The 25,392-nt window shown below is 41.7% G+C and overlaps 1 protein-coding gene across 1 annotated transcript in view; it reads right to left on the reverse strand.

Moving 5' to 3' along the window:
• Nucleotides 1-2,420: 2,420 nt before the first annotated feature.
• Nucleotides 2,421-25,392, reverse strand: part of ARNT2 (aryl-hydrocarbon receptor nuclear translocator 2) — a 69,163-nt gene continuing 46,191 nt past the window's right edge. The window contains exons 11-18 of the mRNA XM_010282934.1: nucleotides 24,323-24,474; nucleotides 16,855-16,927; nucleotides 16,574-16,697; nucleotides 12,316-12,412; nucleotides 9,575-9,713; nucleotides 7,273-7,438; nucleotides 4,970-5,106; nucleotides 2,421-2,519 (exon numbers count right to left, since the gene is read on the reverse strand). Of these exons, the coding sequence (XP_010281236.1) occupies nucleotides 2,421-2,519; nucleotides 4,970-5,106; nucleotides 7,273-7,438; nucleotides 9,575-9,713; nucleotides 12,316-12,412; nucleotides 16,574-16,697; nucleotides 16,855-16,927; nucleotides 24,323-24,474 (987 nt within the window). The remainder of the gene's footprint in view (nucleotides 2,520-4,969; nucleotides 5,107-7,272; nucleotides 7,439-9,574; nucleotides 9,714-12,315; nucleotides 12,413-16,573; nucleotides 16,698-16,854; nucleotides 16,928-24,322; nucleotides 24,475-25,392) is intronic.

The raw sequence follows: 25,392 nt of genomic DNA on the forward strand, positions 1-25,392 counted from the left end.
AATTTCATTCTGGGACAGCAGAGCTTTGCCTACCTAGTTCAATGAGCAGTCATTGGTCTGAGCAGCGTGAGCTGAAAGGAAGAAGGCTCCAAGAGAATAAACATCCATGTATTTAAAAGAATAGTGCGTAAGCGCATGACTTGCTCACCTAAGAAGGTACTTTCCCAGTCTCTGGGAGTGAAGAGATACGAGGTTTTTTGTTTGTTCTCAGCGTGATTTTGGTGAGGCAAGTACAGACCAGAAGATCTGAGGCCTCTGCAGTACTGCATCTAGAGATATAAAAAAATTCCTAAAAAAAAGAGTCCCTAGCCCCATTTGCACACAGGGTAAGAGATTGGTCCCAGATTTAGCGAGAGAAGCAGTAGGAAGGACTCTTCCTGGATATTGAAAACTACATGCTGTTCTCGGAGAAGACCAGGAAAGCCAAGTCAGATGGGACCACCACCATGTGGTTAACTGCTAAAGGCGTGTCCCTGGGTTGTGTTCTCTGCAGCCCAGCCGCCCGCATTGCTCGTCAGCATGAAACCTGTGTGGCCAGAGCAGGCTGCAGGACAGGGGCCTGCCTGCTTTTCAAGATATTATCATGACAAGATGGACTGCAGTGATGTGCACGGTGCCTCCTGTCAGAAGGCACCGCAGAATTCAAGAGGAGCTACGAGAAGGCAGACCTTAGTGCTGTGAAGTCTAAGAATTGCTGTGGATGTTGAGATCTTCTAGATGGGGCTATGCCCTGGGGTTGCTGTTTCAAGGTCCCTGATGGTCCCTGAATACACAAAGGCTGAGGGAAGCTGCCCCCTTCCTCCTCTGCAAAGGCTGGCTACCACCGTCCAGCCTCAAAGGTTACGAACAACCTGCATGCAGGAACTCTGGGCTCCTTGTCCTTTGTGAGTGATACCTTCCCCTCCCATGTGAGAAGAAATGATCTGGATAAAAATGCTGACCTTACAACCCAACCTTTGTAACTTATAATGCTTATGAAATACCAAACAGAAAACTTTCTACCACATTTCTGATGAAGACATATGGTAGGTGATTCGCCCAAGAGGAAGGTGACAAACTTACCTCTGCAGAAAAGCATGTAGCATTCAGAATAGTCAAGAGTCCTCAACATACTTGGTAAGCTGAAAATCCCATATTTAACATAATAGTGTTAACAGGGTTTAACAGAAGCGATTGCTTGGGAATCCAAGCAAAAATTCAAGTTATCACTGTGTATGCAGTGGACAATCGTCCAACTGATATCTATTACCAACTCACTCTAAAAAAATTATACACTACAAAACCATCTCACTGCTTGCAGCAAATGAGCTTGAATGATTTCCTAGTAATAGGCCACCACCTTGCACTGTTAAAATATGACGTTTCACAGTATAAAAAAGTACGTCACAGAAGGGAAATGCAGCTAATATAGAAAATGCAATCTTGATGTGTTTACAGTCATTTTTGATGAGGCAAATATTTTTAAGAAAGCAAGAACAATAGAAATTAAAGCAGCCAGTGAGAAATGTATAGAGTTATAGGCCTCAATTCAGTGCAAAAACAGACTAATAGCTTACGTAAGTAAATGTTTGTTCTGAATAGAGAACCACCCAAATTAAAAGTAAGAACACCTAGGTGAAGTGATGGAGACTCCCATGATACCTAAATCCTCCACATGTATCGTCAACCTTTTCAGTAGACTCCAGAATGGTCCCTTTGTAAGGGCAAAAGAAACCGGTACAGGAAATTACTTCGTACAGCACAAGAGTTTGGTTGGACTCATTGATCTTAAAGGTCTTTTCCAACCTAAACAATTCTGTGAATCTAAGATATACATAAAGTAACAAAATGTACACACATTCAAGTTTAAGTTAGAAAAGGTGGAGCTGAATCTTCTGGTGAGAGAGGCCTACGTTATGTTGCTTAATCTCCCATTTAAAGTGACCTAAAACCTACAAGAATCAAAGAAAACAGAATATTGTGTCTGCTTCCAAAAACTTAAGCGTAAAGCAAGGCATCGAAATTGAGCGGTAGGCACTGTAACAAGACATGACCTTACCTCTTCTCTGTTAGTCTTTGTTACTTTGTTATCTATTTAAAAATTACCATTCAAAAGAAGTATTAGGTATCATTCACATTCAATATTTAAGACTCAGAGATTTTTTTTTTTTAAATCAAGCAAAGTTTTTCATCTCTGAGGTAGATGACAATAAAATAAAAAAAATAAATGGAGCTGTCAGTGAACACTAACAAGTGCTGGAGCTCCTCTGTCGGCACTGACGCACCCCAGGGAGGAGAGAGCAAGCCCTACACCACTATTTGAAACATGAGAAATGTGTCTTCTGGTTTAGTAGCTTCTACAGAAATGCAACACAGAAAAAGCAGAGCCAAAATTACACTGAAATGGCCTTGGAGAAGAACTTCCATTTCTGCTTCACAAGCTACTCAGAAAATGGTGGAAACATGCCCAGGTCAGCAAAATCTTCAATGTTGTAATTGCCAGTACCCTGCGTTGGATCTCCCGGCATTGGCAGCATGTCCTGCATGATAAGAAAAAATCAAAGCAGAGTGTCACTTGCAAACACGTTATCCAGACACAAACTGTTTCCTGTTCATCTTTTCAGTCTAAAACCAGAAAGGCCAAAGGTTAGATAAACAAGGTGAAAACCAGACCTGTGCAGGGGGCTGGGCTAAGGTTTATGTGCTACTTATGTTTTGTTGGAGTGTTTCTGAATGGGAGGTGGGACTTTAGCAGGGCAGATGTTTTGGATTGCTCCTCTGAATAAGGGACATTTGAGCTGCCCCATACTTCTCCCAGGCTGAAACAGCTCCCCTTGGAATGGGTAGCTACATATGGAGAGAAGCAAACTCTGTCGTTTCACTATATGGGAAGTATTCAATGCCTCACACCCACACCCTACAGAATGGAGCTCTTGCTCTATCAGCATGGGTTTGGGGAGGGTCTCACCTCCTGACTCTGTACGTGAACGTATTGCTGCTCTTCATCCTCTGAGGAACACTAAAGACTGGACATCCACCCCAGCTAACAAGATGCCCAAGCAGCCTTCATGCATGTACAAAGGCAGAGGAAATAGCAGGAACTTCTCAGGAGAAATGGGACTTCATGGTAATTGCTCCCACGTGTCTTGAGCCAAGTGAGGTCCCTGCAGGAGGCTTCAAAAAAACCTCAAAAAACCTTTCCTCTCCGCAGGGACCGAAGCCACAGGGAAAAGATATCCCTTCCTGAGAAAACCAGAGTTTACGCTTGCTTTTCCTGTCAGTCCTTATAATAATAAGCTCTTACTGCAAAGTCAAGTTTTGCCAGAGGGATGGCTCATTATTCTTACAGTACAACAAAACCTAAAGAGCAAATAAGAAAGCTCACAGGATCTGCTCTGTGAAGGAATAACTACTGAGGGCTGCTGTGTATTGAGAAGTTACCCCAAAATAAAGACAGATTAAAATCCATCCCTGTCGATGGATGGTGAAAGAGGCTGTGAACACAACTGGCAGTTTCTCAGCTGCCAGGGTCAACCTGTGTTTTCTGACCAAAACTTGCACTTACTAAGTTTTCCCACATTCCTCCCCAGCCAAGGGGAAGTTGGAGCTGCCCCTGCCTGTTTAAATTTCCATCTCTTTGAAGGCATTTCTGTTGCTGGGGCCTCTGAGGCAAGGTCTTCTTAGGTACAGACCTGGCAGGGTAGCTCCCCTCTCGCATCTGCCTCTCTCCTTATGTCCAGCTAACCCAGGGCTGGCTTCAGGTGCAAACAGTCCAAGCAACTTCTTGGTGGCCTTTGAACTGAACTCATCCAAGTTTCTCATCACATCCAGCTATTATCCTAATTCCCTCCAAATGCACAGTCACATCCAAGAGCTCTGCAGGTGAGGCCAGTATTCCCTTTCTCCCTCGGCCCTCCTTCCCACTAATTTCATAAGATGTTTGCCAGGACGCAGCACTTGCCTGAGACAAAGCAAGATGCTCCTTGGAACCCCGTGACTCTGTCAGCCATCAAACCATGCTGCCGTTGGCTCCATGGAATTACCCTGAATATACTTTTGGGTTAAAGTACGTGCAAAGCAATTAAACTTTGCTAACAGAGAGCGATGCAACAGATTAATCTTGCCTGGGCCATGGGGTAAGAGCATGCGGACAGGTAGTTATTCCAGATGTAGTGATGTTACTTGTTCCTGTGTGAAGCAATCGTTCATTCACACAGGAATATTTTCAGGCTAACCTCTCTTCTGCAGTGTTCCTGTGAGCAAGTGAGCACGAGCCTGGTCTTGCAGGTGAATTTACTTTCTAAAAGATAATGAGGTGCCCCACTTCTAAACCTTGTTTGGGGCTTGAACTGTCTTTTCTGCATTTATCTGCATTGTTTTCTTGCAAACTGTCTTCTGGATCTAATTTAAAAGCAAGTTATACACAGTCAGACACTTATTAGTTAATTTGTAAAGTCCCACTCCATCTGTCGTGAAGGCCCAAAATTATACTTAATAGTTCAAGATTAGGTAGTTGAAGAGGATTGTTTACCAGCTATCTGATAGCCAACTGCGTGTAACCTTAAAAAATCATTGGCCACTATCATCTATGCAGTATCAGACTCCTTTCTTGCATGAACTATCAAAAAAGAATTACAGTGATGTTTAATTGGACTCGACCGGGATTTTAGAGGCCAGCACCAGGAAAAGACAGACACTCTATCTGGGACTATTTCACGGTTTCCCTGCAAAACACGCAAGTCTAAGAATAGGGTGCAAAGAGAATGGAAAACAGCATTTTAAATCAGCAAACGTGCTGTTCTTTGGCAGAAAACAAAACCATCTCAGTTGTAGCTAATGCCAGCTAACAGCAGTGCAAACCCACGGCAGCACACGGCAAGAGGTAATTGCTCCAAGGCCTGCTACCAGCCCAGTCGTCGAGGGCCACAGTTCTTCAACTCAGCAACAAGAAATTGTCAGATGGACTTCGAGCTCGCTGAACTCTCCTCACCTGGAACACCTCGGTCTGACTGGGCTGCGGGTGCGAATGCTGGTCGCCGCTTTGCTGGTTGTGGTGTTGGCTCTGCCACTGGGACCAGACTTCGGAAGGTCTCCCCTGGAACTGGCCACTGCTCTGGCCACCTTCAGCTGGACAGGGAGAGGAGGGGCAGAAATCAGAGAGCAGCTCCTTCAAAATGCCTGCCTGCTTTTGAGGCTTTATCTATCAATTCCTGTGTTTGCAAATGAGTCTTAGAAAAAAGACCCTGAGTAACACCCTGCCCTCGTGGGGTGGAAGCCAAAGGGAGTTTCAGCCCTGGTTGCAGAGTGGGGGCCAACCCAAGAGCAAAGCTCATTGCCGCGGCTGCACGGACGCGGCAGGTGAACTGCTCACAGCAAAACACAGTGACGCCACAAGCCAGGTACTGGAAGACAATTTTCAAGCATCACCCTCGCCCCGCTTTTAACAAGAAAAAACATGATGCCACATAAATTAATTTGGTCACCTATTACACATACAATTTTCATGAGTACAGCCACAGGTCACACTTAAGCTGGACTCATTTTACCATGTATTTCTACAGACTGGCCCCAAATGTATTAATTTTTGGATAATCTTCCTTCAATTATTTACAATGTCTCCTTCTAAGAATTAGCATTTTAGAAAGCTCGCCACCAGGCTTATGAGTTTCCTCCAAACATTTTTTCCTCTTTTTTTCCTCCTTTTTTATGTAACTACTGCAACTATTTTTGCCTATTTTCCCCTCACTACAGTGAACCAAGCTGGGCAGATCTGGTTCTCCGCAATTATCAGCACCCTCTGCCAAGGGTGCCAAATTTCCTGTGCCAAACTTCCACACACGTGTAATGTCAGGTCTCATAACCAGACTCGATCATGTCAAATCAGTCACTACTCATAGTCACGGCTTCAGAAAATACAGAAACATGTGCTTAATCCAATCCTTTGGGCTACCAGCTAAACAGTGCAAAACGGATAAAGTGAACATTTTACAGAAAAGTAAACAGGCTGTAGTGATGTATTTCTATCACAACTGAAGTAGATAATTACAGCTCTTCCCTTACTGACATTACCACAACCAATAATTCAGCTGACTCAGAAACCCTGCAGGCATTTTATGGGCCAAACCAAAATTCATCTAAGTTACCCTTTAAAAGAAAGCTGCAAGTTTTGATTTTTTTTCTCAGAACAATACACTGAAATTAACTCAGTGAGGCAAACGATGCTTCTTTTCAGCAAAGGGGTTACTGCCAGCCGGAGGTTCAATACATTCATCTCTGTGAAGGCTGTGTTATTAATAGTATCCAAACTGATGTAGGTCAGGAAATGTTTCTCATTAGATGAAAGGGTTCTTGCCAAGTAGCTTAGGCCTGAAATGCAAGGCTGTCTCATAAACAAATGTACAAAGCCTGGTGGAAATGGAAATGGAGGCATGAATAAGCTCTGTGGGAAGAGCTCCGAGTTTCAATGCGCTTTTTCAACACGGCGCAGGTCTGCACTCAGCGAGGCTAATCTGCAACAGGTCCGTGCCAATTTTATTCTCAAGAGACAAGAGAAAAATGACACACGTTAGCACACTGCTACCTATGCTTTTTGGAATTGCACATAATTATCAGCCAGCAACATTTTTCATGGACTCCATGTGTGTTTATCACTGATGGATCCATAATATTTTTTACTCTTGAATATTATTCTGCTGTGGAGCGCAGAAAACTTGCCACTGGGTCATGGTCTGAAAGCCACTAAATTAGCATGTAATAGGAAAAGAAAACCAGAAAACCATTTCAAAACATAGCACCTACTCTGATTAGGTTACTAGCGGTGGGGGTACAAAAAAAATCCTGTCTCCAACCAAACTCCAACAAGCCATCTCTGGGCAACAGGACACCACTATGGAGTCAGGGAAGTTGAAAAATGAAAAGAATGTAAATTTATACCATATAAAAGTTCTCCTGAGAAGTGAAAAGAAATTGAACCTTCTGACCACAATTTGGGAGGATGTGTACTAGTGATGTAAACAACTTCTGATTCTTTCATGACACCATTTACTGGGGAAAAAGGAGTTCCCTTGTACCATAAAATGCCACAATATGTTGAAGTGTGTTGGATGTGGAGGAGATGCAGCATGGAGGGAACTGGTCACCTCTGTCCTCTGTGCTCAACAGGAGAAAGCAAAACCCTTTCACCACCTGGGCTTCCCCACCGACCCACCAAAAGAACAGGTTGGAGGATTTTTAATGAAGTTAACACTTTTCATTTTTATGGGCGTTTTCTGTGTTACATCATTTAAAACTTACCAAACCCTGCACTTCGGTTTGCTAAGCTAGAGTAGGCATTCCCACTCGGAGAAGAGGTGGCTGGGCTGGAAAGGGGGCTGTATGATGATGGGTCGGCTGGGTAGGTGTGACTTGTTCCAATCCCAAAGGGAGATGACTGAGCCTTGCCAGACTGAGATGGAATTTGCTGAGGAATAAAGGGTAAAAGAAGGAATGAGTTTTATTGTTGAGGATCTACACAGCAGACTCCCTTTTTAACAACGTAAAGCAAAGACTAAATAAATGCTGCAGAAGTGAACAGGCACGTTATTCCTGTCTCAGCTATATTTCATTTCTGTCAAAGCCAACTTATTGCCGTGTAAGGAACACAACAGACTGCAAACCAACACTTACAGCTCTCCTGCTGATTAAATCACACGTACTCAATATCACAGCTATTTGGAAAAACATGATTTCCTTCACCTCTATTACAAGGATTAATCTCAAACTGAACAGGTATAAAGAATTCATCTTTATTTGCCAGATGTTTTCATTTTGCAGTGCCACAGTAAAACCACGGTTATCTGAATGCCTTGCAGAATATATACAGTTCTCAGATGACCAGAGTCTCCAGTGCTTGGGAGTAAAAAGTCAAAGAAGTTTCAAAGCTAATGAGCTGCTTTCTCTCCCTGCCTAAGAGGTACAGGCAGCAAAATTATTTTGCCTTGTAAAAGGCTTGTGAGGGAATGTGAATCACCAGCCCTGGGAGGAGGGAAGGAACAGTCTAACTTTGCTTTAACTGGGCAACTGAGTTAATTCAAGGGTATTAAAAACCAACTTGTTGTCATTTTCATCTACCTAATGGCTTCGTCATAGGATCCCAAGAATGTTACGCAAATGATTAAACACTGCAGACTGCTATGAGACATGTACAACATGTACACTGAGACTAAGGGAGGTGAAGTGTCTCATCCAAAGTCATGTGTACAGCAACGTATAACGCTACTGACAGAATCTGCTTATAAATCATTTCCCACATTATGAACAAATTCAGCAATTCCAAGAAAAACTCACTGCCTAACCAATTCCACAAATAGAAATTAAAGGTGACTACATGTCTGGATAATTCTAATGATGTGCACTGTTACTGGCAATCAATGCACTCAAGTGAAGCTATTGTCTTGGACAAATGCAGAGGAGCTGGGGCTGGAAAACAGATCCCAACAGGCATATAACATGATGAAGATGCTACTAAGTCTTCAGCTCAGTTCAAAGCTAAGAAATCATACATTTCTAAAGGTTTCCACAATGACAGTGAGAACATGACGTGTCACTTCTGCAAGGCTTAACTCTATTTCACTTTATTTACAACGGATGAAAGAATTCCAGTTTCCCTTCACTCACATACAAACTCTGTTGACTTGGACAGAATTTGGACAGTAAGAGGGATAAGTAATTTTTTTTTAGTTACTTTTAGCATCCTCCGTATCATTTAAAAAAAAGTTAATGTTACGACTGCATTTCATTAAACAGGTGTGACAATAACCATGGCACACAGCAAGGGCTGGGAAGAATCAGTGATTAATGTGGAAATAATTCAGTTACTGAAAAATTATTTAGTGCCCGCCAACATGCCATTCTAGCCTACGGAACAATGGAAAGTCAAGAGTGATTAAGAACAGCATTAATGATAGATCAAACATGATTATTTCATATTATTTGTCTTTAACTGAGTTTCAAAACAGGTTTTTTTTGTTACACGGAACAAGAGGTGATTTCTGGGCTAACATCATCAAACGCAGGGCATCTGATGGAGCGATGTGCTGTTTCCTCCAGCACATGACACAGTGTAAGCCACACCAGGCAGTACTAATGGAGGGGCAATGGGCTAAGTAGCCTCCGCTCTGACTTCATGCCTGGATTTGTATGTGCCCTTTCTGATAACTCTGCTAACTGTGGGTAACATTGCTAGCTGCAAGGTCTTGGTCCAAGAAAGACGTAATTCAAAGACTTAATACTAAAGCGTAACAGCTGTCCTCTTTTACTTCATTCAGTGCACATATAAAAATAAGTGCAGGACCAAGACCTCCCGCTGGGATTTATGTCAGCATAGTGACTGCCACTATTATGAACACTACTACAAATTAAATGCAGTTATGCGTAGGGCAGCTGTCTCAAATTATTATAACCTGCCAAGGAACAGAAGTGGGGGAACCGATTTCTCAACGAGAACGACAAAGTATATTTAATCACGTTACGAGTGGGGTTTACTAATTCTTTTGTAAAAAGCACAGAGATTGCAAATCTTTAACAACCATGAAAATAAAACACCTTTAATCAATACCTGTCCTGGAAATGGTGGGCGATTTCCTGTCCAGGCAACCTGACTCTGATTTAGCTGGCGAGATATCTGTGTCAGATTCTGGCCTGTTGATGAAGAAGACTGGATGTCGTTCACACCAGGCACATGTACCACAGATGAACTAAAGGAACAAAAACAGAGCCTCATTTGTAGGATATATTCTCAATGCACAGATAATATTCTAGATATGGAAATTTTGATAATAATTTTAAAAGTAACTGTTCAATCTGCCTTAATAAAAAATGACTTAAAGCCATCACAAAACTACAAAACACTGGCATTCTAAAATGTCAGTTCAAAAAGACACAGAGGGCAAAATTATTTTCTTTTATAGACTTCTATAATCTCTTTGAAAGGCCTGCAAGAATAAAATCAGTCTAAACACACAGTGCATAAACTCTTGGCTCCATACTAGTTTAGTATTTAATGCATTAAAAAACCTGCTTGCGGAGAGTATTCAAGCAAGTGCTTAATTTTAAATTTGTCCTGAAAGTCAACAGTATTTAAGCATTTGCTTAAATGCCATCCTACATGAAGACGCAAAAAAAGACGATACTTAAAAGTACTTCTTTATTTGTTTCCTACCTGGGAAATGAAGAATTGTGTGTTATATATTAAAAATTTGAGCTTTTAATTCAAATTTTCACCAGTTGATGCTAAAAAAGAGCATGCAGTTATATACCCACGCAAAAGAATAATCAAGACAAAAACTTAAACTAATGTAATAGCTTTGGACTTAAAAAAAAATATTGCCAAAGGAACTTGTTTATATGTTACCTGTTTCCTAATTAGTGAATTTCACTACAGAGAAATTTCTCAGAAATTCCTAATTAGAAGGAAAATTTTATGAAGAACTGCTCCACTTTATGATTTTATTCTCATGAAAGTCTTGAACAACTGAATCTATATAACAACACACTGTGAATATGCTTTTATATATTTTATACATAAAATTATGTATTTATTATTTTACATGTCATATATAAATATCTAAATGAATATAAATGAAGACACAACATATAAAAATGCTTTTGTGCATCAACTGAAACAGCTTGCTTTTTTCTCCAATCCCTTCCCTATTGTCTATTTTCACAATCATTTTACAGAGAAAGAAGAGAGAAGATTGGGAAAAGAAGTCAACAAGGCTGATCACAGAAGAAGCAGGAATCTGAATCCTCTGAGAAGACTGACAAAATCCCTCCCAGAGCGGTAAGCAAAACGTGGCAGGCATTTGAATATGGGAATTGTTATTCTGTCTTTCTTAAGCTGCCTAAAAGCAAAGTGTGTGCTTAGAAATTCTTTGTAGAGTTTGTTTTCTATTTTTTTATATTTGTTTTTTTAAGTTAAACTACCACCGAGTCTCCAAAGCGGGAAATGTGGACCAGAAAGTCCATCTAAATTTGGCTGAACTCGGAAGCACACAAGAGCTGCTGGGGAGGGCTGGCCTCACTGCCGACACCTTCCCAGCTGGACTGGCAAGTCCCATCATCTGAGGCGCTTGGACTGCATCTGCAATATATGCTTTGAAACCAGGAGTCTGCAAAATAGTGCCTAAAGGCTGCCCAGGCTCAGTGACCGAACGGATCAGCCTGGAGAGCATTCAGGGAGGACAGTTCATCGAGGGTGGAAATGCTGGCAGATGTGTCATTACTTGATGTAATAGAAAAGCAGTAGGAAAAAACCCTATAGTTAAACATTAGGAATTAACAAGGAAATGAACAAAGCACACACCAAACCCCAAGACGGCAAGTCAACCATCCAGTAATATACAATAGCCAATTAAAAGACATTTTAATTTACTGTCATATCCCCCCCAAGTTATTCTTGGTTTTAATTTGACAAAACACACGCACGGTAATTTCAGTTCTCCCTGATGAGTTCATTAGCAATTACAACTTTAAGAACATATTGGTTTAAATAAAATTATCGTTTGCAGATGTTTTCTAATTCCTGGAACTGACAGCCTCTGAAGGGCTGTTCTTCCAGTTTCACAACCTTGGTTGGTCTAAAACAGGAGAATGGAACTTCAGTATCACAGTCCCAGAACAGTGATACGAAAGGCACTAAGATAAATATGATCACTGTTACCACACTCTCAAAAAGTGACTGGAAATGCAGGCAAACTCTTAAAATTCAGTTTAGCCAAATCTGTATTGCCAGCTGGTAGGCGATGACATGCACTTTGAATTCAAACTCAAAAATGCCTCAGAAAATGCCAGACCACCACCTTATGAGTATTTGGAAGCTGCCTTAGAAAACTATTCATGCCTGTGTCCTAGCCCTCACCAGGGACTATGGATGAAGCATCCCCCTATTCCATTTAGTAAGGTGTCCACACTGATGCCCTTCAAGGCAGCTTGCAGAAGTACTGCCAGTTGTAAGTGTAAAACAAATCTTTCCACCTTCCTAGCTTGATTGGTTGTTCCTCGGACCTCTGAGCCTGTCCCATCACCTCTAATTCCCTTCATGATTTGTTGCTGCTTAAGATTTTTTCCAAAGACGTCATCACAGCTGCAAGTATCTACTTACCAGCCACTACTTTTAACAGTGATATCCACATCATCTCAGTTTGCAAGCCTAGCCTAAAGGCTGAGACATCACGTAGTTCATCCATGTAAAGAAAGCCTTTGCACTTCAGGTCAGTTTTGTTTCCATTAGATCAAAGACGACAGTCCCCCACTATCAGACAGAAGCGGATACGCTCAGGATCTGGACTACAGTACCTGAAAGTCTTTCCTGAATGTCCTGGCTGAAATGGGCTTCCTTGTGAGTAAAGTTGCTGGTTTCCTGCTGTGGATGCTGAGGCCATCATTTTTTTATCTGCTACAAAAGAAAAGCAAACCACAGAAAGAGAAAAGTTTAGGGGATGTGAAAACAAAGGCAAAATTATTTAATGAAAATCTCAACATATATACACAGCAGGGATTGTTCTTCCCTTCTTAAAGCTTCATGAAGAAGCCCTGTGTAACACATTAATGACACAAAAGGGCTATATGACAATTCAGTATGACACTAGAGGCACAGCTGGTTTGTGTCTACCTCATACCCTCCTCCCAGAATGTCCCTCATTAATGCTATTGTTTGCATGGAACACAACACTCCTCTGTGCCCTCCGGCCACGCGGCCCAGACCTTCTCTGTGCCTGCTGGAAGCTGCTCCCAACCACGCAGGCAGGATGGGGAATGGGAGACGGAGAGCGGCTCTGGCCAAGGTGGGGAGTGATGAGTGCGTGGGTCCCAGCTACAGACTGGAAAAGGGAACAAAGCTCTTCTGGAAGGAGGATGGGAGAGTCTGCCCAGGGGAATGGAGGAATGCCACAGGAAACAAGCCTGGTCTGAAGAAGGTCTGATGCACATGCAGCTCTGTGGCCTACCTGGGGATGGCCTCAGATGAGGGTACGTTTCTGGCTCCAGAAGCAGCCCTCCAGGGCTGCTGCTGTTATCGCAGCCTCTTCGCACTGAGGTAGCAGCTGAGGGTCCACACCCCGCTGGGTTAAACATCTCAAAGAATGGTGTCAAAGAGCCCCTGTCCTAATCAGCTGTCAGCCCACTTCCCTCCAGAACCTGGAGAGCAGTACCCGACTCCCAAGCAGCTTGGTGATGTCACCCTGCAGATCTCAAGGTGCCCACCTGCAAACCTGGGTGATCCTGCAGCCCCTACCAGCACTTCAATCTCACAGGTGGCTGGAGGCACTCTGCTTCTGAGAGCCTGCAAGACTTACACACCTGAGCCGCAGCAAGGCAAGACACTGGTCTCTCACGGGTTTTGCTGTCCTGTATGTGGCTTGAGGGAGCCATGAAATAAGATGCAAGCGTCCCAGCGGGGCGAAAGACAGACTAGCGTAGTGAATAACACACTCATGGAGATGCCATTAACTTTTATAGTCTACTTTTAATGTGGCAACTGGAGATAAATCTCTAATTGAATGAAACGAGATTGGGTGAACAGTGCCATTTAGTCCTTTAATTTAATTTTCTGGCACTGGATTATTCCAAAGCCCAGGGAAACCTCACTGCTACCACTTTTCTTAAAATAATTTAAAGGTCTGCTCCACCACCATTTATTCACTTTCCCCATCTTTCCTTACTACCTCCAAGCGCAAACACCATGCAACTCGCTGATGATTTTGCAACCATTTGTTGCTACTCACCTCTGACGCCTAGAAATCGTCTGCCTCATTTTCCCCTTTGTTCTTTTCAGATTCCCACTCATTTCACAAGATGATCTCCTGGACACAAGGCCCACTCAACTCACAAGTAATAGTATTTTATAGTTTTCCCTAGCTTTTAGAGAGCTTGTGAGTGTGGCTCACAAAAGGCCTCCAACACACACCAGCTCTTCTCTGTTACCTAAATTCTTCTTATGTTACGTTCCTAATAAGAATCTAAACTCATCTTCCCAGTGAAAAAAGGCACCTCCAATTACCTCACAGGAGCCTCAGAGAAGGAGCGAGTATGCCACTGTCTCAACCTGTCATTGCTTTTCCTCTGTAATGTAGAAATTTGTAGAAATTCCTCACTGGCTACATATTGCCCTGCACAGACACCGAGTCCGAGCTGCGAACCTATGCTCTCGTATAAAAAAGACAAGGAGAAATGGGGACAAAGTCTAGAGAAGGTTGCTTATGTAGTAGGAAGAATTGAGAATAGGTTAGGATAGCTCCAAGAAGGACAGATGATTTCGCCTTTTTTTGCAGTAATGTCATTCTTGCATGAGATGTCTCATTTTCTAAGGCCACCCTTTACAGGAATACCAAACTCTCAGGGTTGGAAGACATTGCGCCAAAATCCTGCAGGTACTTTTGATATTTGAGAACAACTCACCAGCAACATTGAGAGTGCCCTAAATGAACTGGGATTCCTCAAGTGGAGCAGAGTTGCCATGGCAGCTACCGGGGTCTGTGCCACAGGATGAGACCAAGACAAAGGGAACAGCTAAACTAATCACAAGCAGCTAAATCAGCTTTAAAATATCTTTCCTGAGTTACATGAAACGCTCTTTAGCCTCTGAATATGGCCCAAATCTCTCCCAGCTGTATTCCCACTCAGGACTTTACACACTACTCTGCTTTCACTTTTGGAACAGCACTGAAAACCTGTTTTGGTTTGGTGTTTTACCTGATCCTTAGACCTATTTCTCTCTAAACCTCATCACAGTACTGGTCAATGATATGCCCTTCTCCCAGCAGGAACAGTGTTTCTGCCTGCAGAACGAAGATGTCTGCAAAAACCGCGTCATCCCGCGCTTCAAGGCACTTGCATGAATCAGTGAAGCCAGGCTTCTTCTCCCTACTTTTGTTTTTTAATTATGTGTGGTCACTGCATGCAATTATACCAACAATCTCCCTATGTCAAACCTGTATTTTTTACAGAACATAGCAGAGAATGAGATCGGGTATCAACATAATGCAAATGTCTTGCAGGCAGCATGCAGGTTTGTCAATATTGGTTTTGGACAGCCTATCTCATCTCTAACTGTGAACCATCTCTTTTTATCATTCAGAGAAGACCTTGATCACAGCTCCCATGAGAAATTCAGACAGGGTGAATGTCCCAAAAAAAGCATAGCCTGTAAATTGATAAAGATAAATGAAAAGAGAAATGGCATTTCCAAGAACATAACCTCCCCGCTACCTCACAGCTTGCTAGACCCTTAACCCTAACCCCTCCCCACAAACAGCTGAGAGCTGCCTGAAAAAGAGCCAATAAGGCAGCCAAAAAGCAAGATGTTCTTGCTTAGAAAAACATATTCTGGTGTTTAGGGTTGGAGTCTTGCTACCTTCTAATGGACCCCTTTTATGGCCTCAGCTGTTGACTTCACTGTTAGAGTAGACAGACAAGGATGAAGAAGAATAACAGAGAAGTCCTAGCAACAGGAGGACAGAGTATCAAGTCTATCCTGCAGTTACAATGCCTTCTCCATTTGAAAAGGCCAAGCCAGACATAAGAAACCAATGCAGTGAGGTCATCTCCCAACATCCCTGGAATCAAACCCTGTGGGTCGTTTCCTTCATGCACTGCATGACACTTGCACATTGATTTATTTAAAACAAATGTAAAAACGTCTCTTTTTCAGTGCGGACAGTTAAGAACAATAAACAATTAACGAGTTCTTCCACAAGCAGTGGAATTAATGAGCCTGGTTTCCTACAGATATATTTCTGATGACCCCTTCAGCTGCCAATCTTCTCAACGACTTCTGTCTGTTAGGGCAACAGGCAGCATATGTTGGGGCTAGTTTGTGCCAGCTACATCTGTCCAACTGACAAGTTGGTTGCCACCTCTTGGAACAAGGCTGGGAAATCCTTTGGTGAGGGCACTCAGTAAGGACTCTGTCCTCACAGTAATTTTTACAAAATATAGAAGAACATACTATTTCTGAGACTCCTATCCCTCTTAAAAGAACTTGCCAACAAGTTTGAAAGCTGCGGGAAAAAGAGTAAGGACTCACTGACAGGTAACATGACTGGAAATGCCTCAACTGACTGGAAAACAAGTATATTACACTTCAAGGCAGTGTATGCCCCTGAAAGCATCAACGCAAAAGCTGGTGATTTGATAAAAAACTGCAGACCTGCATTAAGACTACATGTTAACTTTCTTAATGAATGTCTATTTAGAGAGCTGAACTCACATCTGCTGTTTAAGAAAGAAAATATATACTTAGAAACGGCAAGGTCCGCTCGCTATGTTTAGTATCAATGAACACTGCTTAAGGGCACCGCATGAATGAAGACAGAATCAAAAATAGGTAGCTCTGGTGACAGGAAAGCTGTCTTTCCCTCCTTGAATTTACTCCTGATCATCTTTAGGGGAAATATGAACTAAAGGTAATTTCTAGGAAATGTCCTGAAGATTGACGTTGCTTGGAAATTGCTGTGCCATGTTGTAGTTTCTCTTCATTCTCTTGAAGCTGTGCTCTACATCATGTAACCAAGCTTACCATACTATTAAAAATCAAACATTGGAGACATTCGCTTACAAGCAGTTATTCCAGCAAACATCTCAGCAAATCTTGGATCTCTCTCTTGGGAGAAGATAGCATCAGGCTTTTCCACAGACTTTCCACCCTCATGAACATTAGCTGGTATATTTGGAACAGGCACCTGTTGAGATACACAGAGGAAGGTAATTCCCTCCATCATATTTGGCAAAAAGGAACTCAGAGACAGTCACACTGTATTTTTAATTTTGTTGAAATGTGCCATTGCTTTATGTTTTAAAAGACCGGAGGCATGAAAATAAAAACTTGAGAAATTTCACCTGAGATAAGTCATAGGATGACAGCCCATCTCGTTGATGTACTTCAAGTTCTGCTTGCTGCTGCTGAAGTTGTCTGCAAAAGAGACAAAATGACTTTGCTACAAAAACCAATTAAGATAGAAAAAGGAACAGCCATGGTCTCCTGTTTTATGCTCCAAGTGAAACATCTCTCAGATGATTTAGTAAATCCTTTCCTGTGAGATTCATCTGTTTTTAAAGCTTTCTCATTGGGAAAACTTGCACCACAGGAATGTAACAGGGAGCATGAAGAGTTTTGCTGTAATAGCACAGAAATGTAGGTGTGTAAGTAATAGAGGATGGAATACAACCTCCTTATGAAGGATTTATGAACCCACTATGAAGAGACCAACAAGTCTGCCTCATGTTAACTATGAATATACCAGACCCCTTCACTGATCCTACTGAAGTAAACAGTGAACCTCCAGTAACATTAATGCAGAATTACACCAGCCAAGAAGAAAAAGTGATCAAAGCTCCCTCTGAAGCATGTCAAACAAAATGGAACAACCTGTTGAGCTAGAAAGAACTGCATGTAAATCCTTCTTTGTAATGAAACCTATTTAACATGCTTTGGTTCTACACTCTTCAGGATCCAAGTCCAGATTCTATATAATTTTTGAAAGCTTTCAAGGCAGTGAATGTCCAGAAATAAATTGCTTGTGCTACTATATAAAATCGAGACATCACATAAAATCAATTTGTGTTGACAAATGCTACAGAAAACTCAAGTCTCCTTTTCATGCTAATCAGAACTGAACAAAAAATATCCATTGTTTAAATGAGATAAGAATCACTGGAAGTAATAGCCTTAATCTAATTATATGGATTTATGAAAAATTAAATGTGCAGCAGCAATAGAAAAATACTTCAAAAGAAACTGCCAGAGCCAATAAACCTCAGGGGCCGTATGCCAGAATGAGAAACTTCAGTGTTGAAAACTCTGCAGATCCTTGAAATGCACTCGATTTGTGTTAAGTGTCAGGCACTGTTACTTAACTATGACAATTAGCCAATATCAACAGATAAAATCACTGGAAATTGTGAGACTTAACTGACAGGTGACTTTTCTTACAGATGAAGACCTGTAGGGACAGCATGCAAGTGGTCCTTAAGTGGGGCATGTACACACACTACATGTGCAAATACCGACTATTCATAAAAATGTAAACATCTTTTTTTATAGTTGTAATATATTCTGAATCCAGTTCTTCACTTGCTTTTTAATTCTGTAAGGACATAAATTCAAAGCTTCTAATTAAAAAAAAAAAAAAAAAAATCAGACACAGTTACATTAACTGTTGCTACTGGAAATTTTGAAGTTACCGTAACAAAACAACTTCAACACAAAAAGCCACTGTGCAGTATACGGTTTATCAGATGTAAAACCCCAATCCTTTTCAAATGAAAGGCAAAAGTGCTGCCGATGCATTAAGACCAGAACTTTAACCATTAAAATGTGAATTCATGCTTTTTCCTTTGGACTTATACCATCCCCATGTCGAGTCATTAGGAACCTCACTTGTCTGGGCGTAGGTCTGTATGATTGTTTGCAGACAGACAAACCCAGCTTTGTCCCATCGCCGAGCTGGGACGGCAGAGCGCGACAGCCATACGATCTTGCCAGCACAGCACCCTGTGCCCAGGCTCTAGCCTGATCAAGCAACAGTCCTGAACAGCATGGCCACAGCATCACCTTCACTTCACAACTTCATGTTGAAAGCAGCTGTCAGCCAACAGGCCAGCTGATATACAGGCACAACAGCTTGAGATTTCCTTGTAGAAAGGAAAGACTCTGCCATGGTCCTTGTCTGAAGGAGCATCACTGCCACGGAGAAGGCAGAGTCCCTTGCTCTGGCATGGGCCGATACCACGAAAGGCACTGAACCAGTCTCTAGGGTGAAGCTGGGAGCTTGCTGACATTGCAGCGTCTCAAGGAAGACTGCCTGTGTAATGATAAAAAACCTCAGCAGCCGCAAAACTATCAAAAAGTTTTGCACCTTCTATGAACAGTTGCTTTCTGTTGCTTGGTCACAATTAGCAAGATTACTTCTGGCCTGGGGATGCACATGTAGCATACTATCTCTGTGAGGCTCTTCGCTCAGTTAGCAAAAAGATACAACCGCCCCCAAATCATGCTAAAGCTCAGAGATTAGGATAAGATTGGAGTTGGACTGACAAGAAAGTAAGCTTGGTACTTGCAAATGATACTTGACAGTGCTCACAGTTTCTGTATGCTTCTGGTGTTTTTCAGAAGGAGAAACCACCGAACAGACAGGGTTTACACACCACGCAGGCTTTCCCCAGAGAGACACCATCACGTGACAGGTGGTAATAGATGAGATTTTGCAAAATAGCAAGATCATGGATTTGAAACTCTGGAAAATTAGGATACATTTTTGGCCACAGGCTTGAATTCTAGATTTTTAGCCAAATCTTCTTTTAAATTTTGAGCTCGATAGATTCAATTATCAAGGGACTGAGCGACAAACTTGCCGTCGGTCAAATGAAAAATTAGGCACAAACTGACGGGAATGTGGGGGACCACTCAAACAACCTACTGAAGTAAGTAACGGATTTTTCCATCCCTTGATGCTTTTCCAGAAGACACTTTGCTCAGACACCAGTTACTAGGTCCCATGGCAAACTGGACAAAAAAATCTGGGACCTGCAACAAACAGAAGATGGGAGTAGATGGCAAAAAGCCTTCTGTTAGCCTTACGGTGTGAGAACACATAATACACAGAATCACTTTCATCCTATGAGCAACATGCAAAAAAAGTCAGTCCTCCGGGTCATTAGAGAGCCATGGATTTTCCACATTATTTTAGCCAACAGAAAATTCCTAAAAATTACCTCTGGAATGCAAAGAAAATCTTTGTTCGCAAACATAAGATGCATACTTTTCCAACAGAGCTATGGGAGGTAATTTAATCATGGCAAATCTATGGGGAAGTTTTTCTAAATACCACCCTGTGGACAATAAACACCCATTAAATCCTGTTGTTAACGTGAAAGCTAATTACACCGTTTCATTTGTTTTTATTACCAACGACTTGGTGCGTGTGTCAATAAACAGCACATTAGGTCTCTTCTGTTCCGTATAAAGTATGTTTTCCTGATTCAGCCATATACATACAAATGAGCCAAACAAAACAGCATACTTACTAGTTATTTGTTTTGCAGGCACTTTAACTTAGTGTTCCTTCGCCCTTCTCTATCTTTCATCTCTAATTCTCGTTAAGCTGCAGTACAATATAAATACCACACTGTGTTAACAGCACTGAACTTTGGGAACAACCTCCGAAATCCATTTCCTATAAAAACCAAATACTTAAGTGTATCTTCACTGAACTCTGTGCAAGCTATGCCGCACTTAATTACGACTGAAATGCAAAGCCAGGTTAGCATCTTCTGCTTTTGTTTGCTGCTACTGTATAAGTAGTTGAAATGATGCTTCAAACCTGAAAGAAACTGTGCAGCAATTCATGGACCAGCGGACCAGGGAGAGCTGAGCGCTGCTGTCGTGGTTGTTTCAGGCCCTGCCGCCCAACCAGCCCTTTTGACTGAACGGTCAGCACCTGCAGGTCCCTTCAGTCATCCAACTGCTAGATAAATTTTTGTAAAGACGATACAGAACAAGAGCTTATTACCAGTTTGGGCAAAACTCAAACTGCCTTCTGACTTTGAAACCAAACCCCAAGCTACCCTTGGTTTCAATTTCAATTTCACAGCTTCAAGGAGTAAATGAAAGAGAAATTTCCTGGCTCTACAGGATACCCAACATAGCCAGTAAGGTACTGTCTGGGTCAATGGAGGACTCTGCCTGTACTGGAGGAACTCCTGGCTCACCCACAGATTCAGTATAAAACTGGGAAAGCCCTTGGCTTGAAGAAGGAATGGTTCAGTGAATCTGAAGGTTTTGACAGTTAATTCAAATTTACTTCAGTAAATATATTTGGAGGAAAAGGGAAGGTTCTGTGAAAGTTTCTTTGACACTGGAGAGGATTTCAGCCAAATTAATCTCTATGAACACTGAAGCCACCTGTTCCTTTTCCAGGCACCAGAATAACCACAAAAGGATTTGAACTTTAAAATTAACACTCTCTATGTTGGGAGAGAAACAACACTACCATATCCCTACCAAGCTATTTTTATGTAATACAAGCACATGTGCTTCCTGCGTCTGTTTTGGGCAAAAAGGGAGTAATAAAAGCCTTTGGGCTGCCATTGTAAAATCCTCTTTCAGAAACTCTCAAAATCTTCCTCTTCTAGCCTACACTTCAATTCACTCCTGTGAAAGGGTCTGTGTAACACCAGCCTTAAGGGATCAGATAGCCCACAGATGGCACAGGGACCAAGTAAGTTTTTAGCACCACTACCACAGACTGGAATTTTATCAGAATAGTTGACCTCTTTAGTATTTTGGCCCATGAGAATCCCAATCAGAAAGCGTCTCTCCCACAAGCTTGGGCTGATTCATCCAGCAGGCAGCCTCCAGCAGTGACCTGTGCCAGCTCACTCCAGGACAAAAAGTCTTGAGACTCAGGACAACTGTAGGATTCATAAAGGCACGCAGTGCACCATAGGACTCCAGGGCTTACAAAAATGAAACATCAGAATTTCCATTTCCATAAAGGTCAGAAAAAGATCTTTCATATATATATATATATAAAAATAAAGACTTTTAGATAGTTTTATCTGTCACCATGACAGATTATTTTAGTCAAACGCTGCTCTATGTGTATCACAACTATTATTTCTTTTTGGAAATCAAACAGTCCCAACTACACAGGAAGATGTGGTCAAACGGGGGACTTGTCTTTTCAGCCGAACACAGCACAAATGCTAAACGCTAAATGCTTCACTTCTCCAGGAAGTTTCTCTTGGATGATTACACCCAAGTGAAACTCAGAGAAGTTTTCTTTTTTTGCAAGGAACTAAGTGAACATTTGAACCTAATGTTTCGTTATCCTTCCGCACTAAAAGCAATTTTGGAAAGTTGACTGTTTGAAGCTTCAAAGGAGTATCTTTAAAAAAAAAAAAAAGAAAGAAAAAGAAACAAAACAAACCAACCCAACCAAACCAACAACAAAAAAATAAATTAATTCCTCCGCAACTGGAACCACCACTGCCCTCTACAGTCTTTTGGGAAAACGCTGTTCACCGACCAACTCAAAATGAGAGCTATTCCGTTAACAGACACACACACACAGACATAGGTACTGTGGCTTTAAACTACCCTACGTCAAAAACTGATTTAAGCCTTAAACATTGTCTGTACAATTTCATGCTCAATTTTTAACTGCCTCAAACATGTATTCTATGGAGCTGGCTAGGTTATCACAATTTGTCTCTGTGCAGAACTGCCTACAACTGCGTAGTGGAAGGCACCCCTGCTTGGTCTCCACGTGAAGCACTTTGCTGGACCCCAGAGCATCTGATACTTCCACCGACACGTAAAGATGGCCATGCACACTGGGGGCAGTGCTGAACAACCAGTCCCAGCAGGAGCTGAACGCGGAGCTGGAAATCAACAGTTACCATGACATACAACTCCCCAAGGCATCTAGCAAATCAGAAGGCACCACATGACCCCAAATGTGCAAAAAAAAAAAAAAAAAAAATCCAGAAGCATCCAGGAACAGCAGTACATTACAGTTAGTCCTCTTTGGAAATCTGTCTGAGAAGTGGGAGAGAACAGGGGGAAAAACATAAAACAGTTTGAATAATGCATTCTTTCTACTGTTCAAAAGCAGATGTATAATGGGCTGCATCTTGCCATAAGACTAGAACATTTTCAACATGACAGGAAAGAGGGAACGTCCTGTCAAAGGAGCAGCAGGCAAATTCCATATTAGGTCAACATTTCTGGGTTGTTATTCAAACCTAGCAAGAGAGATATAACAAGAGCCAGAAGCTGGCACAGTCCTACTCATCACAGTGAGTGCTGCGATGCCAAACTGAATGGTATAGCGAAGGCTCGGAAAAAACCAGTCCCAGAGACAACACAACATAAGTCTACAGCCCCACTTTTTTGATCTGCGGACTTCTGGGAACAAAGCACAATTAAGCCAGCCTGGGACAGATTTCAGAAGTTGCTTTTTATTTTGAAGCCTGTTTTTGCATATACAAATTATTTGGAAAAGAAATACGGGACAGCAGAAATGTGGAAATATCTATTTTGATGCACAGTGCAGACAGGAAGATATTTAGCTGTCCGATTTCAAGACACATTGCTTGTTTTCAATGAGCTTAACTTTTCAGTTGTTTAAGCCCAACTTTTTAGGTATGCAGAAAAAACTGAGCAAAATGATTGTGATGCTGGCTTTCAAGTGAGTGAAAACATAGCCCTTCTAGCCCAGGTATGTGTCATGTCCAAAGGAGCAAGTGAAGGAACACCCAGAGACACTTACTAGCTTTCTAACTTCAAATGCCAAAGCCCCAGGGGTTTGGTTTTGCAAGCGGAGCTCTCAGCATGCATCTCCACTAGTAGACTGCTCGTTCAGCATTTCCATTATACAGTCTAACACGTTGAGATCTTAAAACCAATAATTTCCTCTGAGCTAAAAACTTGGCAAAAAAACTCTGGTCAGACCAGAGGCAGATTTTGTTTTAGAAATAGATTAAGTTTATATTGGAAAGAAGAACTATTTATAAAAAAACCCCACACTATAAAGCAATGGTTTTACCAGATTAGCTTCTGCAGTTACTGGCTCAGAACTCAGGAGACTCCAAAAGCATCCCTGCTTAGTTACACAGCAACGAACCTCCACTGTACTCCTAGGTAACCTCCTAGGAGGGTAACCTCCTTCCAATAGGTCAAGTAACAGATTTTTGAAAATATTAATTCAAAGACAGGATGATTTATTCCCCCTCTTAAGATAAGAGGTTGGATCTGTCCCCATACTTAGGGATATTCCACCAGATCTTAACTGAGTATCAGGAACCCTTCCCACTCAAGCCTACTAGGAAATAATTTTGACAGCTTTCAGAGGTCGTAAAAGTGGACACAGCCCAAGCAGAAGGTGCGCATGACTATGGCATGGTATGATCACAGTGAACACGGACATGCAATTTTCTCTTTGGCTTAGGAATCAGCCTAACCTTCCTCCAATATCAGGACAGCTGGCCTGCTGCTGGAAGCTCTGTGCTAGTTTAAGGCAGCCTGGACCGAGATCAGTGGGCTCGTCTAATGACATAACAGATAAGTGACATTTCTGCTCCGATGCAGCCAGGCACTGGAAGCATTGCAGGATAATGACACAGAGAAACAGCTATGCTGTGAGATCTCATGATGCAGAAAAAACCCTGTTACAGACTGTACTGTTAACGGGGAAACAAATGGAGCAAGAAACAGGCTACCACAAAATCCGTAATGTATTTACAGCAAAATGCAATGCTTAAATTCTTTCAAAACCAGGTATGTGAGCATCTGAAAGGCACATACTTTACATTAGTGTTGGTGCAGATGATGTATTCAATCTCATCGGAATAAGGATTCTGAAATGTGAAGCTGCTGGTTCTGATCAGCATCCATTCCCGGTTTTTGGTACGAAAACGATACATGACAGACAGGACTTGACCTTTCAGTTTCACAACCTGCAAAACCATTTGGAAGGGTTAATAAAAGGAGATTGCTACCTGCTGTGCAAATGAATAGTAAACAGCAGTAACTGGTGTGTTTTAAACTTAAATTACAGAACGCTTTGGACACAGCATGGCAATTCCTAATTTAAAGAGAATAAGGAAAATCTGATTCATGTTTGCAGCTATCTCCTTCAGAAAGAAACCTTCATGCTTTGTTGTATAAAATGCCATTTTCCAGCCTGCAGAAAGAAGAATACAGATTCAGGACAACCAACATGTTGTGCTGTTATCCCAACAGGGAAGCTTTAAGAAGGGTTTAATGTGGGATGCTTATCAAGAAAGATTGACAGAAATCAAGTATTTCTATGTAAACTATAAACCAAATGCTGCAGCTGAAACAAATGCCCACTAGAAAAAACATTTTGAGGTTGACTATCTGCTTGGATACCTAGCTATACAATTCATCTATGTGACATACCAAATCATACTTCAGCATCAAAATTTAGGATAATACTTAAACAGGATGGTGGAGGTTTTTTTAGAAACCATATGTGGTTGGGGGTTTTTTCCCCCCCAAACACATTATAAGACTCCCTAGGATGGTAAAGTGCTAACAAGAAACACTTTCTTCAAAAGAGGAAAGAATGAACCAGTGTTTGAATGGAGAGAACACAAATAAGCCACTGTTCATTTTAATAGTATTAAAGAAAATGGAGAGCAAATTCTTTGCTTGGACAGCCTATTTGTTAATAACTGAGAGTTCAGATGTCTGGCAACACAGTTCAAATTCTGGTTTTGGTAGCTGAAATCTTGTTGAAGTCAATAGCTGGGCATCAAGTGAGAAGTAAGAAGCAGCCAGCTAAAGGAGTACACTCAAAACAATACTTTGCACACTGGCACTGTAACTGCATTTTATGTGTTATCTAACAA

Source organism: Phaethon lepturus, unplaced genomic scaffold (assembly GCF_000687285.1).
Source record: "Phaethon lepturus isolate BGI_N335 unplaced genomic scaffold, ASM68728v1 scaffold27302, whole genome shotgun sequence".
Taxonomy (NCBI): Eukaryota; Metazoa; Chordata; class Aves; order Phaethontiformes; family Phaethontidae; genus Phaethon; species Phaethon lepturus.